This window comes from Molothrus aeneus, chromosome 8, assembly GCF_037042795.1.
Source record: "Molothrus aeneus isolate 106 chromosome 8, BPBGC_Maene_1.0, whole genome shotgun sequence".
Classification (NCBI taxonomy): Eukaryota; Metazoa; Chordata; class Aves; order Passeriformes; family Icteridae; genus Molothrus; species Molothrus aeneus.
Genome location: NC_089653.1, coordinates 21826303 through 21844298, shown reverse-complemented (window position 1 = coordinate 21844298; position 17996 = coordinate 21826303). Strand labels below are relative to the sequence as shown.

The 17996-nt window shown below is 54.3% G+C and overlaps 1 protein-coding gene across 1 annotated transcript; it reads left to right on the top strand.

The window, feature by feature from the left end:
• Positions 1-3: 3 nt before the first annotated feature.
• ABCC2 (ATP binding cassette subfamily C member 2) lies at positions 4-17978 on the top strand. The gene is made up of 32 exons (XM_066555159.1): positions 4-45; positions 592-765; positions 1179-1301; positions 2305-2439; positions 2842-2964; positions 3287-3342; positions 3536-3767; positions 4372-4556; positions 5111-5288; positions 5770-6024; positions 6508-6573; positions 7009-7146; positions 7489-7635; positions 7899-7987; positions 8076-8138; positions 8320-8446; positions 8608-8784; positions 8891-9058; positions 9359-9545; positions 10388-10520; positions 10945-11050; positions 11274-11493; positions 11961-12115; positions 13457-13612; positions 13715-13914; positions 14548-14674; positions 15076-15177; positions 15276-15419; positions 15662-15820; positions 16059-16225; positions 16570-16764; positions 17206-17978. The coding sequence occupies exons 1-32, from the start codon at positions 4-6 to the stop codon at positions 17333-17335; spliced, it is 4659 nt and encodes a 1552-aa protein (XP_066411256.1). The 3' UTR covers positions 17336-17978.
• The last annotated feature ends 18 nt before the right edge of the window (positions 17979-17996 follow it).

The window sequence follows — 17996 nt, the reverse complement described above, 5'->3', positions numbered from 1 at the left end:
GCTATGTCAGCGGCCCTGGAGAAGTTCTGTGGCTCTGTCTTCTGGGTGAGTGACTGCATCATCCCCTGTGCCTGTTCTCTGGGTAGGACAGCCCCTCTGTGGGGAGGGCAGTGGATTCCAAGGCTCACAGCCTGTCCTGCCAGTGAGACACACGTGCCAGTGGTCAGCAGAGGGTCTGGGGTTTATCCAGGAGTGCTGTGGCACTGAGTGCTGTGCACTGCCTGCACAGTGTTCACCAGACAGTGAGGCAATGATGCCTCTCTTACTGAGCTCTGTCCTGTTTTAGCCTTCCTGGGAACATAGGACAGCCTGTACGGACATCTGGAGAATGATTTGGCTTCAGCTGCTTCTGCTGGCTTGGCTCCAGCAAGGGGTGGCCATCTCTCTTTCAGGCAGAGATGGGGATGGGGATATCGCCTGGACCTTGGCCGAGTGCTGAAATGCTCAGCCAGGAGGGTGGGTGTTGAAGGGGGATGCAATGGCATGGAGTTGGGTGGGCAGGACCTGTAGTAGTGTTGGCTCTTGTCCTGTGTGCCAAGTGAGAGCCAAGCCATTGCATGTGACCTGGTGTTCTGTCCTTGCTGCCCCCAGAATGATTCCTATCTTGCTCGTCCGGATGCCGACCTGCCGGTGTGCTTCCAGCAGACTGTGCTGGTCTGGATCCCCCTCGGCTTCTTCTGGATTTTGGCCCCATGGCAGCTCCTGCCCATGTGCAAATCCAGAGCCAAGAAATCCTCTGTGACCAAACTCTACATCATCAAACAGGTAGAATGGAGCTGAGGGGTACAGATGACAGGCTGGAGCAGCCTGAGGTGTTGGTGGTATGAGTGGAAGGACTCTGTGCTACAGTCAGGTGTGGGAGGGAAGGAAGAATGGGACAGGGAACCATGCAGGACAGAAATGTAAAGGGGAGTCCAGCAGGAGGCATGTCTGGGACAGAGGGCATAACAGGGAGGGAGGGCAGAGTGTGTACTGGGGCCTCTCATCTTGTGGGCTGCTGTCTTCCAAACTGAAAATGATGGCAGTGCTCCTGTGGAGCTGTGGCACATTCACAGGGTTGAAAGCTGCCCCAGGCCAACTCTGGGTTGAAAAGGCTGTAAGGGTGTATTTTATGCTGAACTCTGTTACAGTCTCCCAGTGGTTCCAGTGTCCCCAATGGGCTGGCCCTCTCTCCACAGGTGCTGGCTGCTCTGCTGGTGCTGACGGCGGTGGCGGGGCTGGCGCTGGCATTTGTAGATGCGGAGCAGGGCGCTGTGCCAGCCGTGCAGTACACCAACCCCAGCCTGTACATCGCCACCTGGGTAAGGGCTCAGCCTGAACATGCTGTGACACTGCAGCACCGAGCAGAACGAGGCCTCCCTAGCACAGAGATCAGAGGGAAGCTGTGTCCACGGGGCAGGGGTAGCCTGGAAATCGGGTGGGACTAGCCCCAAACCTGTGTGGGTGGTGCATGAGGATGATATGTTGAGGGCAGGTGCCTGGCTGTACAGCGCTCACTGCTGTTATCCTTAAAACTGGGATGATTCTATGCCTGCAAGTGTAGCTGAGTCCCTGACAGAATTTCACTAGGAGCAGTGTGCTTTTCAAAGGACTGATTTTGCAGTGTGAACATCAGGCCGTGGTTTACTGCTCTGATGTCTCACAGCTTCCTTTACATTGCTGCTCAGTTTAGGGCAGAGCGCCAGGAAGTACTGTGGGGTGCCCAGGCAGAGGAGAGAGCTGGCTAAAGAGGATCTAGTGGCTATTAGCTTGATGGAATATGTGCATGGCAGTTACAGACATCTTGTGTGAGACATGGAGTATTCTAACAGTCTTAACAAATGCTCAGGAGCTACACTTCAAAGCGAAATAAGACCTTCATTCGCTTTCCTTCTTATTTTGCCATGTCATTTAGTTTCACATGCAGAGTCCATGTGAGATGATAAGGCAAGGGGACTCACCAGAGAGGCTGCACAGCTGGAATGTGATCTGGGTTCAGTTCCAGGTCTGGAGGCAAGGTGCTGGAGACAGGGTGTGACCCCTCGTGGCTTGACATGTCTGAGAATCTGGAGAGAGAACAGCTAGAAAGAATAATAGTGCCCTGCTGTAACATCAGGGTGCATTCAAACCTGATCTTATGTCTTCCTGAAGTAAACATTTGCCCTCTATAATTAATTCTGAAGCTTATGAAGGATTGGTGGTGTGTTCAGGGTTTTCAAGGCAGTGAATCCCAGCAGACCACGTGTGCTGGCATCCCAGGACACACGCTCCAAAGGCACTGTTAGAGCCAGCCCTCGTCCTGCAGCTCTGATTTTCTTTCCCCAGATGATGGTCCTGCTGGTGCAGGATGCACGGCGCTCCTGCTTGCGCAGAGATTCGGGGGTGCTTTTCTGCTTCTGGACACTCTCCCTTCTCTGTGGGATTCTGCCATTCCAGTCGCTCGTCCGGAGAGCCCTGCAGGTTGGGTTTCACAGGAAGCTCTGTGCTTCAACGTGGTCTTGCTCTGCTCCCAAACAAGCTTCCTCATACTCTTCTCTTGACAAGCTCTCTGTGGTATCACTGGGGTCCCAGCTGCCCTGGGGACCTTGGGGAACCACAAAAGACCTGGGAAGGAATCCCTGTTTGAATTCATCTTGTCTCTTTGCGGAAGTATAAACTCTCCAGGACTAATTTCTCTACTTAAACACTTATGGGAGGAGGTCGGGGATAAGCAGGGAGAGGTGGCAAAGGGAAGCTGATCCAGGACTCAGAGCGAGTTTTGCACTGCTCTGTTGGGCTCAGCCAGGGGATGGATCTTGTCTCTGAGTACCAGGGGCCTTGAGACAATCCCCAGCAATAACCCTGGGCTTTCCATTTCTGCAGGAACCAATCTCTGACCTGCCACAGTTTATCCTTTTCTTCATCTCCTATGGGCTCCAGCTGCTGCTCTTCCTTGTCTCAGGCTTCTCAGATATTGCGCCAGAAACAAAGGAAATTGGGAAGAAGGTATGAGGACTACAGGGGACTGGGTTTGGGGCGCCACATCCTGAGCATTGTGTGGGGCAGGGCAGGCTCCGTGCAGGCTCCAGGCTCCTTGGGAGGACCTGAAGACTTCAGCACAGGGCTCAGCAAGAGCTGGAGCCTGGGGTATCTGCATGTGTGTCCAGTGTGGGCTGTGGCTGGCTCTGAGCTGAGGTTTCTGGGGCTGGAGCTGGCACAGTTTGAAACCTATGAGGCTCCTTAATGGCTGGGGGTGCTAAAGCAGCTTTTGTCAAAACCATCCCCCACATAAACAATCTCTCAGTACCCCCTTTGCTTTGTACCACAGAACCCACAGGCGACAGCCTCCTTCCTGAGCTCCATCACCTTTGAATGGTACACCAGGTGAGCAGGGCTCTGAGGGAGGTCGGGCTGGTAAAATGCAGAGGTGGCTGAGGGGAACCTGCAGCTCAGGCTGGGAGAGGCACCACGTTGGGTGCAGCCTGTGCAGCCTGAGCCCGGGGCCAGGGTGGTGTGAAGGCTCTGCATTTGCAGCAGGAGTCTCCAACAAATGTCATTGGATTTCTCTGTCCCACAGCATGGTTTTCAAGGGCTATCGCAAGCCTTTGGAGATAGAGGATGTCTGGGAATTGAAAGATAAAGACAAGACAAAGGCTCTTTACACTGCTTTTGAGAAGAACATGAAGACTGCAATGCAGAAGGCCAGAGCAGAACTGGAGAAACGGAAACGCAAGAAGAGGCGCCAGGAGGGTGACCCAGACCATGGGAACAGCATGAGCAAGGCCCAGAGCCAAGACATCCTGGTGCTGGTAAATCCATTCCTACTCTTGGCCTCGTGTGAGACTGAGACATCCAGGTCCAGCCTCAGGGAGTAGGGTCACCTCACCTCCCTGCAGTTCCCTTCTTTGATCCCACAGGACCATGGGCAAGGATAGGGGAAACCATGGCAGGGTCTTCCTGTCATGTCCTTGGCAGATCCCCATATTTTGAGAGACCGAGAAAGTCTCCATCTTTCTGCCTTACATAAAGACAGGAACCACCCTCAAATCTGCAGTACAAGGAGTTCCCTTATGTCTATCTACCTCAGTTACTTTCCAGCAATGAGGTCAGAGGGAACATCATTCCATGACCACCCCTGGCCTCAGATTCTTCATGATTTTTGCCTGATTTTTGGCCTGAGGTTCAGGCTGGTTTGGGTTTTAACAATTGTCTTTGGTACAAAAGAGAAGGTCTAGTCCTGGCTGTGTATGGCATAAGCAGAGATCAGTGAAAGGGAGTGTGACAGGAGCTAAAGCCAAGGCTTTGTTCAGGATTCCTGATCTGAGGTCAGTGAGGTGCTGCCCTAAAGCATCCTTCCAGATGCAGGATGTGTGTACAACCAGCTCCCTCACTTCTGTGTGGGCTTTCCTCTAGGAGGAGAAGCAGCCAAAGAAGAAGAAGAAGAAGGGAGACAATGAGGACTCAGGCCTTCCCAAGGATTACCCCAGGGGCTGGTTGATGAAAACCTTGGGCAAGACCTTCCAGCAGAATCTCCTGCTAGCAGTGGCATTCAAGGTGGTGCATGATGCCCTTGTGTTTGTCAGCCCCCAGCTGCTGAAGTGAGTTCTTTCTCTCTGTCCTGACTTTGCTCCCAGCCCCACCACCTCCCATTGTGTGCTCTGTATCCAGCCCCACCATCTCCAGGTGTGCCTCTCCCAGCCACAGAACCTGGGGACATTTTGTACCCTCACCAAAAATAGGAGAATGTGTTGGGGTACAGTTTAACAAAGAACTGATCTGAGCTGGCTGCCAGCTCTTATGTGTGTTATCCTGCTCCCTTGCATCCTGTTGTGCAGCCCTGCTCCCTCCCTGGAGACAGTCCTGGCTCTTTTTGGGGCCCTTCCAGAGCCAGTGCAGCTCAGCCCAGCAGGGCCTCCCTGGTTTGTTGTGCAGAGCAGCACAGTCTCTCTGCTGTGGATGCTCTTCCATTAGTGACCCTCTGCCCTGTCTGTGGCAGAACAGGGTTCCCAGCTTGCTGAGCATCGAGCCAGCTCTCTGGGGCAGGGTTTGGCTCACCACTCTTGTGAGGATGCTCTCCCTGCATTCACTGGGAGCATCCTGCTTGGGTGTGTCTCAGTAGGCTGTGTGTCTCATGAGCTTCCTTCCCTGCCAGGCTGCTGATTGCCTTTGTGTCAGATGAGGATGCCTTTGCCTGGCAAGGCTATCTGTATGCCATCCTGCTCTTCCTGACAGCAGTGATCCAGTCCCTCTGCCTGCAGCAGCACTTCAGCTTGTGCTTCCAGCTTGGCATCAATGTGCGAGCCAGTCTCATCGCTGCCATCTACAAGAAGGTCTGTATGGTCCTGTCATCATCCCTGTTGGCTTCCTCCAAGCTGGGCTGTGGATAAAATCATGCACCTGCCCCATCAACCTGGGGTGTGTGCACTTTCCTCCTCAGAAGGCAGAGGGAGAGCTTGGGGGACACCCCCCCAGCCCTGAGGACACTGAGAGCCCTAGTTCTGCTTGGGACCTGGGTGCTGCAGCCATGTGTTTGACAGCTACCAGGGGCTGGGGCAGGGTTCTCTTCAGAGCAGTGCAGCACCTGGGGCAGGTGCACAACACCTAGGATTCCTGCACAGGGTGCTTTTCTTTGCACCCAGTGGCTCCAGGTGTGCAGGCAGTGAGGAGAGCACTGGTGCCCAGTACAGAAGCACCAGGAGCAAACCCAGAAGTGGTTTCAGCCTGGTCTGCTGATTCCCTGCTCTGAGCCATGCTGCTGGCAGCAGGGCTGCTCCCCGGCTGGCCTCTGCTGACTGAGGTTTCTCTTTCCAGTCGCTCACCATGTCCGGAGCCACCCGCAAGGAGTCCACGGTGGGAGAGACTGTCAATCTGATGTCAGCTGATGCCCAGAGGTTCATGGACTTGGCCAACTTTATTCACCAGCTGTGGTCATCCCCCCTGCAAATCATCCTTTCCATTGTCTTCCTCTGGGGAGAGCTGGGCCCCTCTGTCTTGGCTGGCATTGCAACCTTGTTGCTGCTGCTCCCCATAAACGCATTCCTGGTTGCCAAGGCCAAAACCATTCAGGTCAGTGGTGGGTGCAGTATCCTCCCTGGTCTCCCACGTCCAACCCCACTGTTGCTGCCCTCCCTCATCTGCCACACTCCCTACCCTTTGCTTTTATGCTCTGGATCTTTCCCAGCCTAGGAAGTTGATCTCACTTGGGCTGGGGGTGCCTCCAGCCTGAGCCAGAGGAGATCAGCTGCCATGAGGAGGAGATAGGTGAGATCTGTTCTACCATCACAGCTGAACTTGAACCAGACTGGGCACAGCCTTGAGGGCTAAAAATGAGATATTGCCACCCATAAGATAAAGCTTTAGCTTCTACCTGACAGCGGGGGGGTGTTTTTCCCCAACTTGTCCAGACCCACAGGGAGCCAAGGCTCAGCTTCATGGGATGACTCCTCTGGGCTGTGGAGCCCATCCTTCCCTTCCCTGTGGCAGCCCAGATGGATTTCCAAGGGTGAGCTGCTGTCTGCTTCAGGTGATGTCTGGCTCTTCTGTTTGTAGGAGAGTAACATGAAGAACAAGGATGAACGCATGAAAATAATGACTGAAATCCTCAATGGAATCAAGGTGGGCAGTGGAGTGGAGACTCTCTGGGCAGCTGCTGCACCCCTCTTCTTGGGGCACTGTCCCTGGAGGCAGCACCTCTATAACCCTACAGCACCAGTGTTAGTCTAGCTTGGGTCTGGGTCTGAGCAATTCCCTCAGCTGCCTCATCTTTTGAAAAGTTGGCTGGGGAGGAGCTCTGGGTACTTGGACTAAGAGTTGGGAGCCAAGAGAGGGTTTTCTGCATGGCTGTGGTAGTGGCATGGTGGCAGAGGAGATGGCAGTGAGGGAGTGGGAGTGCAGTGGGGAAATGCTGTAAGCAGGACAGCAGAGGGGAGATGGAGTGGCCAGTTGGCTTCTGGGCAAGCCAGGTGATGGAGGTGCTGGCCACCAGTGAGCTGAGTGTGGAGGGGGGCATTCCTGTGAGACCAGCACCTGCTCACCCTGCTCACCCTGCAGATCCTGAAGCTTTTTGCCTGGGAGCCCTCCTTTGAGAAGCGAGTTAATGAGATTCGGGCTCGTGAGCTCAAGAACTTGGTGAACTTTGGTTACCTGCAGTCAGTCTCTATCTTTGCCTTCACATGTGCTCCTTTCCTGGTGAGTGAGTGACAACAGCCCTGGGGAGGGTGTCCCTTCCTCTGAGCTGGGGCTGAGCTGTGGCCAAGGGGATGGGAAATATTTGGGACCTCAGCTGGAGTGTTTCTGCAGTGAGGAAGGGGCTGGCTGGGGGATATAGATTATGGTTCTGGTTCCTGGCAGGAGAGCTGTGGTGGAAAGGGAGAGGTCCCATCAGGGTGGTGAAATGGGGCCCAAGGGAGAACAGAAGCAGGAAGGGAACAGGTCCCCAGCATGAAAGCACTGCTGAGGCCTTGGGGTAATTTGAGGGTCTGGGCTGCACACAAACACACTGATGGTGGCTTTCCCTTATATCTGTCCTAGGTCTCCTTGGCAAGCTTTGCTGTCTACGTGCTTGTGGATGAGAACAACATCTTGGATGCACAGAAGGCCTTCACTGCCATCTCCCTTTTCAATGTGCTGCGCTTCCCCATGGCCACGCTGCCCATGGTCATCTCTGCCCTGGTGCAGGTCAGGCCTCACCTGGGGCAGGGGGTGCAGGGGGATCCCATGACCTCTGTCCAAAGCAGCAGATGGGGCTCAGGTGTGTGATGGACCCCCAGGGCTCAGCACCAGGACTCTGCTGGCACTGGGGTGGGACAGCACTCACCTGCATAACACAGGTTTGGGGCCCAGAGGTTAGGTGGGGACTGTGATGTGATGCTCTGCCTATGGGGCTCTTGCCAGCCCGCCCATGCCCATGTGCCATCCTCATCCTCTTTCCACCATGGCAGGTCAATGTGTCAACTGTGAGGCTGGAGCGCTACCTGAGTGGAGAAGACCTGGACACCTCAGCTATCCACCACAACCCCATTGCAGGCAGGTGAACCTCAGATTGCTCCCTGTGGGCCTCAGGCTGGCCCAGCCCTGGGCTTTCCCCTCTCTGAGGGACATCTCTCTCTGGCAGGCAGTGCTGTGCGTTTCTCAGAGGCCACCTTTGCCTGGGAGCAGGACGGCAACGCTGCCATAAGAGAGTGAGTGCCCCATCAGGGGACAGAGGGCTGGGCAGGGGAAGCTTTCTGTGTTATTAGCTGGGGAGGGCAACCACCTCTCAGTGCTGCTAGGCATGAGTGTCCCAGAGACACTGCCCTGTCCCACTCAGGAACTGATGAGGGGCCTGGCAGTGCTGCTTCCTCAGCCCTCGTGTCTTTGCAGTGTCACCTTGGACATCACACCTGGGAGCCTGGTGGCTGTGGTGGGGGCTGTGGGCTCAGGCAAATCTTCACTGGTGTCAGCCATGCTCGGGGAGATGGAGAATATCAAGGGACACATCAACATCCAGGTGAGAGGAACCAGCTGGTCCACAGGGCTTTGGAGCTGCCTGGGAGCTCAGCAGAGAAGTAGAGCAGGACTGTCCCAGAGTGGTGGCTCTGGGCAAGGACAGGCTGCAGGAGGTGTCAGTGCTCAGGCTGGTCTCTGACAGGTTCTTGTCTCTCCTTCCAGGGCTCCCTAGCCTATGTCCCCCAGCAGGCCTGGATTCAGAATGCCACACTGAAAGACAACATCATTTTTGGGTCGGAAGTGGATGAAGCCAGGTATCAGCAGGTTCTCAAGGCCTGTGCCCTCCTTCCAGACCTGGAATTGCTGCCTGCAGGTGACCAGACAGAGATTGGAGAGAAGGTATCAGCCCTGGGCACCAGGGGTTTCCGATAGCACCTGCAGCAGAGGCCAGAGCAGTTGCCCTGTGCCAGCCCCATGTGCAGGGAGGTCCTTCCCTTCCTCCCAGGGAATCAACCTGAGCGGGGGCCAGAAGCAGCGGGTGAGCCTGGCGCGGGCGGTGTACAGCGACGCAGACATCTACGTCCTGGATGATCCGCTCTCGGCCGTGGATGCCCACGTAGGCAAGTACCTCTTCGAGCACGTGCTGGGGCCAAAAGGGCTGCTGCAAAAGAAGGTGAGCACCCACACCCTCCGACCCACCCCCCCAGCCAGGCAGGAGTGGCACTGGTGTGGTGTTAGCCATCCGAGGAAGTCTGAGATTGCTTGCCTGGGACAGAGGGGAATCCTGCAGCTTTCACAGGGGGCTGCAGCAGGCAGGAGAGGCCTCAGGAGTCCCCAGAGGGGTACCCTGTGTCCTCATAGCCAAGCATTGCTAAGCAGACAAGTCCCCAAGTGGGAGATGGGGAGCCTGCAGAGCCATGGCTGGGGATGAGGGGTGCTCTGATGATCACTACCCTGCACCCCTTTGTTGCAGACACGGATCTTGGTGACGCACAGTATCAGTTTCCTGCCCCAGGTCGATAACATTGTGGTGCTGGCAGCAGGAGCAGTGTCTGAGTATGGCTCCTACAGCACCCTGCTTGCAAACAAGGGGGCCTTTTCCCAGTTCCTGAACTTGTATGGAAATCAGGAGGAGGATGTTTCAGAGGAAAATACTGCAGGTATGGGAACACAGTGGGGCTGTGGCAGTTAGAGTGGCTGTGGGTGTATCTTGGGGATATGAAGGTCTGATGTGTCAGCCTGACCTGGCCCTATCCAATCCAGGCACCAATGGTGGCTGCTGTGAATCCTTCTCAGCTTCAGGCAATCAGCAGCACAATAACTTCTGACTAAGACTTGCATTCAAGCGTTATGTTGAACATCCAGCACAGGACCTGTTTAATTTTTTACTCCCTTTTTAGTTCATTTATTATGGGTCCCAAAATCTTATGTGGCAACAGGCTTAATATTTTTGTGATGCTGAGGTCAGAAAGACCCTTTGGTTAGTTCTAAACATCCCATTGGATAATATTTCATCTTTATCATATCCCCCAGTGCTATGGGTAGCAGTGGTGTGAGGTCAGGTGGGTGCTTACCCTGTCAGAGCTCAGCCCAGTTGTCCTGCTGCAGCCTGGCTATTCCCAGTATGTCTTCAGAGGGCCCACCTCCACCTGCTCAAGGAGATGCTTCTGAGCTGGAGTGACATGAACTACCAGATCTTGCACTACTAAACTAGCACAAATCTCTGCCTGAGGTCTGGCCCGTGGTGCTGGGAGGAGTCAGCAGGAGGGATTGCCTCTGAGCAGGCCTTTAGCCCTGTGTCCCCTATCACTTCTCTCTCCAGCACAATGCATTTCTTCCTCCTCCTGCTGTGCTGGTCTTGCAGCAAGGTTGGAGAAGGTGTGATACGTGGTGGTAGGACACAGCCACGGCCTGGGGTATGGCACAGAGCAGAGGTGTGGTGTATGGGACCTGCTCTTTCCTCAGTGCCTGACCCTACCTTCCCTCATCCCTGTGCTTGTAGCTGTTGCTCTAGCTGGGGATGAAGAGGAGGCTGATGAAGCTGTGGATCCTTGCATGGAGGAGCGCACTGAAGACGTGGTGACAATGACCCTGAAGCGAGAGGCCAGCATCCATCGGAGAAAATTGAGTCGCAGGTGGGCCATGACTTGAGCTCTCAGCTCTTTCCCCTGCCACAAGCACTGCTCCCTCAGAGACAGGGATCTGGGGGCTTCCCAGGGAGTTCCTGCTGGGAGCCTCCCTGCCTGCTCCTACCACAAGCTGCTCTGGGTCAGGAGCATCTGATTTTGCCTTTACTCACTCTAGTGTGCCACAGCCTTACTCTGCAGTCTTCCCTGAAACTTGTGCTGATGGCTAGTTCTGCTTTGGGAATGAGGCTTTAATTCTATGGCTGCACATGCCTAGTGCTTCCACAAGGCTCACTCAAAGCTGCCCCAGTTAGGACATTATTTTCCAGAGGACTCCACCACTGAAGACCCAGTGCAGCACAGGGATGGACCCCCAGGAGATTAGGACCAATTCAACACCATATGACTAATGGTACTCATCACCTCCCTGCAGCCTTAGTAAAAGGAGCACCAGTTCCCAGAAGAAGGCCCAGGAGGAGCCCCCGAAGAAGCTGAAGGGACAGCAACTGATCGAGAAGGAAGCTGTGGAAACCGGCAGGGTGAGGAGCATGGAGGGATGAAGCACTGTGCTGCTCTGGCCAATTGCTGCCAGACCCTGACTGTGGCTCAGAGAAGCTGGTGTGGGCTTCCACAGCCAAGGAGACAGAGCTGCCTGGGACTGGTGGTGGGGTGGTGGAGGGGAGCACGGTGGGCAGCAAGGTGGAGCCCCAAGGCTGTGCTGGGTGTTACTGCCTGCGGTCTGAGGGCTCAGTTGGTCCACAGGTGAAGTTCTCCATGTACCTGCGGTACCTGCATGCTGTTGGCTTGTGCTTTACCTTCTGGATTGTCATGGGCTACGTTGGACAATACGTGGCCTACGTGGGGAGCAACCTGTGGCTCAGTGACTGGACCGACGACTCTGTGCGCTACCAGAACCAGAGCTACCCCACGCAGCTGCGGGACCTGCGCATCGGTGTCTTTGGGGCACTGGGGCTCTCACAAGGTCAGTGTGGGAGGACAGCAGGTCCCACTCACCTCCTCTGTGTGGTCCAGGAGGGATATGACTTGCAAGGCCTGCAGCCAGCAGTGCGGTAAGGAGCAGGGGACCCAGCATTTTGTTCATTTGCCTGCTGCTGCCTTCCTTCCAGCTCCTGGCTGAATTGTGGACACACACCAGTCTGAAAGCAGCAGAAATTGTCCCAAGTCTGTGTTGCCCCCTCAGTTTAAGATAATTTTCCTTAATCAGATTAGACATAGTGCTAGGGCCCAAGGCTTTCCAATAGGGTTAGTATTCCTCCCCTCTGCTGGGACACAGTTGCTGGGCCTCCCAAGAAGGAGGGATGCAGGATTATCCCAGCGGCTCGCTGCAGAGCTGCTGGCTTGGCACTGCTTGGTGTGTCCATCAAGCCAAAGGGTACCTGGGGCCAGTGTCACCCATGAGCTGGTGACAGCCCCGTGCTCTCCTTGCAGCTGTCTTCCTGCTCTTTGCAACCATGCTGTCTGCCCAGGGCGCCATGCGAGCCTCCCGTGTCATGCACCAGCAGCTGCTCAGCAACATCCTGCGCGCGCCCATGAGCTTCTTCGACACCACCCCGGTGGGCCGCATCATCAATCGCTTTGCCAAGGTAAGAGAACAGCCCCAACACACAGAAGGTTTGTTCCACCACATCTGCAGAACGTTGGGTAGTGGCATAACCCTGCTCCTGTTGAGCACTGCAGAGCTGGGCCCAGGTAAAGGCCAGGAAGGGACCAGGAGGACATGGGGATGCAAGGCTGACTGTGAGCCAAACCACATCCTGGGCTTTATTAGAAAGGCAGTGTGGCAAATCACAGGAAGTTGTTACCTGCTCTGCTCAGTGCTGAGGAGCTTACACCTGGATACTGTGTCCTCTTTGGAGTCACCTGGGCAAGAAGGATGTGGAGAAACAGAAGAGGGTCCATAGTAGATGACTAAGAGAAATAAGAGCCTTGAGCTCATGTCCCACAATAAGAAGTCCTTCTGTTTATAGGCTTCCAGCAAAATCTACAATCTTTTCTATCTAAGTGAAGGTCAAAAACCTCAAACAGGTAATTTCAAGTGTGCTGCTTCTCCACTTCTTCCTTTGGTACCATCTCTTGATTTTTGAGAATCAAATTTCTTCTTAAAATTAAGCCTATGGGTCTGGGTTTACTCTGAGTTGAGAGAATATGTGGTGCCTGGCTAGGAGATGGATGAGGACCAGCTGGAGACCTGGGTGTACCTGCATGGACCTGGAGTTTGCCCTGTCCCTCTTTTTGCTTCAATTACTGCTCCTGTATCCTAGGTCCTGATGAAGATGCAGTTCTTAAAGCTGGTCTATGTAACAGAGGAATATTATAGGAAGTTTCTGTCACAGCATATGTCACAGTTGAGGGGGCCATGACATACAAAGTATCACCATACAATTTCAGAAAGCTTTAAGCATTTGCCCAGAGTGACACTATACCACATCAGAAGGCTTCAGGTGTCTGCCCATACAGTACAACATCACTTTGCTTCAAAGGGCTGCATCTGCTCTTCTTGCTTTTCAGCCCAACCTTTTATACCCTTTATCTTACATGTTTTACACCTGTGTGTCCTCTTTACCCTTTTGTGATTGGTCAGTGCACTTTGGCACTCCATGTCTCATTACCTTCAATGCTGTTCACCTGTTTTTCACAGCTGTAGCCCATTGGGGATGAGGCTCAGCTGCAGCTCCACTCCCACTTACCACAAACTGTGTACCTACAAGTTTCTCTGTTAACTCAGCTGTTTACAAGCTAAGGACTGTGGCCCTAAATGAGGTTGTGACCATAACACCAATTCAGGATGGTCTGATATTTTTACAAGTGTCTGGCACTCTATTATCACAGGAGTGTGTAGGAGCCCTGTGTGTATGGGGCCTTTGGGCTTCTCCTTCTCTCTGGGGTCACTGACTGCTTCTCTATACTTTTTTTATATGCTCCAGGACATCTTCACGGTAGATGAGACCATTCCCATGTCCTTCCGCAGCTGGATCTCCTGTTTCATGGCCATCATTAGCACACTGATTGTGATCTGCCTGGCCACTCCCTTCTTCGCTGTTGTTATCATTCCCTTGAGCATCTTCTACTATTTTGTGCTGGTGAGTAACTGGGCCCTGAGTGAAGCTTCTGCCCTGCTGAGAGCAGTATCTTGGTGGCGTCTGTGCTTTGTGTTGGTAACCAGTCTATGCCGTTCATTTCAGCGCTTCTACGTGTCCACGTCACGCCAGCTGAGGCGTCTGGACTCTGTCACCAGGTCTCCCATCTACTCCCACTTTGGTGAGACAGTGTCAGGCCTTTCCGTGATCCGGGCCTATGGACACCAAGAACGATTCCTGAAGCAAAATGAGATCACCATGGACATAAATCAGAAAAGTGTTTATTCCTGGATAATATCGAATAGGTGAGTTTTACCACTTATGCCACAGCACAGCTAGCAGCACTTCTGCCTGGGCTTCTGGGTCCTGAGAGAGATCCCTGGGATCCCTCCCTGCAGTCCTTTGGTCTCAGCATTGAGGGTCTGCATAGGTACTGGGGCAGTTTAGGAGAGGGGCACCATCTGTGGCAATGGGACATGTTAGGGTGATTTTGAAAGCCAAAGTATTCTCCCCTACATAGTGTCCAGAGGCTGGCAGGGTGAGTTGTGCAGTCAAGGGCTGAGATGCTCTTGGTGAGTTCTGGGAAGAGGGTGATCCTCCAGGCCCAGCAGGAGTGCAATGTGAGCACTTTCTGGTTTTGAATCTTATTGGTAAATGATTTGGGTGTTTGAGGGTTGAATGTTTGGGGCTCTTCTGATACATGGCACTACCAGCACAGGAGGTTATGTGTGAGACATGGACTAACATAAATGAACCTGCTTGCAGGATTGGCCACAGATGACCTGCTGTGTACATGCACCAATGTGTGCAGTGTGCAAAGCACTGGGCTCGGGGCTGGCTGTGGGGGATGCTGCTGCAGTGTGCTGTTACTGGCGGGCTGTGTGTTGGGCACAGGCAGATGCCTTCCTGCCCCTCTCAGCTGTCCTCTCCTGGTGCAGGTGGCTGGCCATCCGTCTGGAGTTCGTTGGGAGCCTGGTGGTTTTCTTCTCTGCACTCCTGGCAGTGATTGCAAAGGGCACTTTGGAGGGCGGCATCGTGGGTCTTTCTGTCTCCTCTGCTCTCAATGTGAGTCACTGAAAGCATTTTCTCCTTCTGGGGCAGGGCTGTCTCTGGGAGCTCTGGGCTGCTGGCAGGATGCTGCCCTGCCACCAGCTCTGATCCATGGAAATGGGATTATTTGGGGTGTCCCATCACCTGGAGAGTGGCTATAGAGCCATGGAAGCACATATTCATCCCAGTCTGAGTGGGATACTTGCTGCCATGGGGAAGAAAATGGCCCTGCTGTGGATCAGAGATGCTGCAGCAAAGTTTTTGAAGGGCTGGGGAGAGGGGGGCTGTGTCTCAGCAGTGGAGCATTAGGGGCAAGGCCAGGTGTGCTTGTGCCCAGGATGATTCCCTGGGCTGAGGTGGGAGGTGGTTTTCCCTGGGTGCCACTGAGCTCTGCACCCTCTGATTCTGCCATGCAGGTGACCCAGACACTGAACTGGCTGGTGAGGACATCTTCGGAGCTGGAGACCAACATTGTGGCTGTGGAGCGGGTCCATGAGTATGTGACCGTGAAGAATGAGGTGAGGGATCCAGGATCTGAGAAAACACCTGCTGCACAGCTTGGTGCTAGTCAGCATTGCAGAGTGAACCCCCTTAATGCTCCTGTGCCCTCCCCCAGGCTCCATGGGTGACAAAAAAGCGTCCACCACGTGGCTGGCCCAGCAGAGGCGAGATCCAGTTCATTGACTACAAAGTTCGCTACCGACCTGAACTGGACCTGGTTCTTCAGGGGATCACCTGTAACATTGGGAGCACTGAGAAGGTGCCTCTGCCCTTACTACACTCTTTACTCTGTTAAAGCTGTTTCTTCTTCTTGGCTTCAGTCCGTGCGCTGGGGTGGGATGGTGATGGGATGTGGCTCCTGGGGACTTGAGCTGCAGGAAAGGAACTAAAGCAGACAGTCTGGGTGATGGTAAGGGCAGGAAGGCCCACCAGACCAAGATAGAGAGCATCTGCCCTGTTTTCTACAGTCCTGTCATCTGGTCTAATAAGCTGCTTCCACAGGTTGGGGTTGTGGGCCGGACTGGGGCTGGAAAATCCTCCCTCACCAACTGCCTGTTCCGGTTGCTGGAGGCGGCTGGAGGGAAGATCATCATCGATGACGTGGACATAGCAACAATTGGCCTCCACGACCTGCGCAACAACCTCACCATCATCCCCCAGGTGAGCTGACCCCCACCTTTCCACATCCCACTGCTGCATGGCCCCTGCAGGCACTGCATGGCCTCAGTGTGTCCCTGGGTGCTGTGGACGTGCCAAAGGCCTGTGAGCAGGCTGTCACCACATCCCTTGCCAGCTGCAGGCAGTGGTGTGAGCAGGATGTGGCCACACTTGGAGGCCAGGAGCCATTGCCCCTGCTAAATGGCTGTGGTGGGGCTGAACACGGTGCTGTCCCTGGCAGGACCCCGTGCTCTTCACTGGAACCCTGCGGATGAACCTGGACCCCTTTGACCAGTACTCAGACGAGGAGGTCTGGAAGGCCCTGGAGCTGGCTCACCTGAAGACTTATGTGCAAGGCCTTCCCGAGAGGCTGCTGCATCACGTGAGCGAGGCAGGGGAGAACTTGAGGTGAGCAGAGGAGCAGACACAGGCCCAGCTCCCCTCCCTTCTCTAAATCCCAGGGACCAGCCTGGAACAGCAGCCTCCAGCAAAGTGGTTGTCCAGGGCTGATGCACAGAAGCTTCTGGGAAGTGAAAATGGAAGAAAATGGCAGAGGAGTCAGGGCTCTTAGCGAGCTAGTGTGAGCCAACCCTTCTGTGGTGGCTCAGAGAGTAATATGCTGAGGGACGTGGTGCTGAGGGTGGCAGATGGTCAGTGAGGAAAGGCCAGGGACAGTGTTGGGGTCAGAGCAGCGAGATGCAGAAGGTCCACTAGTGTCTGTCTTGTAACTCATGCTCTTCATCTCCTCCCAGTGTTGGACAGAGGCAGCTGGTGTGCCTGGCCCGGGCCCTTCTCCGCAAAGCCAAGATCCTCATCCTGGATGAAGCAACAGCAGCCGTAGATCTGGAAACGGATCATTTAATCCAGACAACAATCCGGAGTGCGTTTGCTGACTGCACTGTCCTTACTATCGCCCATCGCCTCCACACCATCATGGACAGCAACAGGTACCACGGGACCATACTGCAGGGCAAAGGCAGTGGGCATCTGGATTCTTGGGATGGGGCTAGAGGTGGACAGCAGCGGAAGTGAGAATGCAGCCAGCGGGGAAGGGGTGGATGCAGAGCCTGGGACAGTAATACACAGTGGTGAAGAGAACAGAAGGATAGTAGGGATGTCCATGCAGAAATGCTGCCTTTGTGGGAGAAATATTTTTTGAGATCCTTCAGCAACAGACCATAGGAGCATTTGCTCTTGACACCTTATGTGTGTCACCCATAACACAGGGAGGAGGGCTGTGCCCTCTCACTGCTGTGCCCTCAGCACTGCTGCTAGGAGAACCACATAAAGTGGCTCAGGAGGAGTGAGGGTTGGTGGGCTGCAGTGCTGGCACCAGCTGTGCTATCCTCTCAGATCCTGGGAGCTGAGGCCTTGTTCCCTTCTGCCAGGGTGATGGTGCTGCAAGCTGGGCAGATTGTGGAATTCGACAGCCCCAAGGAGCTGCTCATGAAGCAGGGCATCTTCTCTGCGATGGCAAAGGACGCCGGCATCACTGCTGCAGAAACCACGGCTCTGTAGGCAGGGGCCGGCTGTGAGACAGCTCCTCCTGCTGCCACTCACCCACAGCCAAGCTGCCAGGAATTGGCCTCTCTGCAGTGGGGAAGCAAAGAGGGTGGCTTCTCTGGCTGTCCAGAGACTGAGCATCTGGACTTGAGCGAGCTGTTAACCTTACTACCACATCCTGCCTGCTGCGCACACAAGGGTCTGGAGCTGCATAATTTATTCCAAGGTAGAGGGGAAAAGCTGTCTGCCAGGCAGGGAGATCATGACCTCCAGTGGTGGTGGTCTTAGTTTTTGTACTTCACCATGCCAGGTGAATCTACCTTAGAGATGCTTTAGCATTAGGGAATGAAATTTAGTTTAATCAAAGACTGAATGTTATAATGTATTTACTTTTTGTAACTATTTGTAGTCGTCCAACTACGAGGCTGATGTCAAGGCATGTAAGTAAGCCTCAGTTTAGCTTTAAACCTGGCTAGTGCTTGGGTGGGGAGAGCTGCCAACAGTTACACAGAGCTGGGCAGTCCAAATCGAGGGGCACAGCTCTACTTGTGCAGAACACTGCTCTGTAGCAAAACCAGGGCTGCCTGCCTTCCCGGGCTTCTGCTCCCTTTGACTGTATTGCAAATAAATGAGCCTCTCCCTGAGGCTATCACAACCACTTGTGAGGCAGATTTTG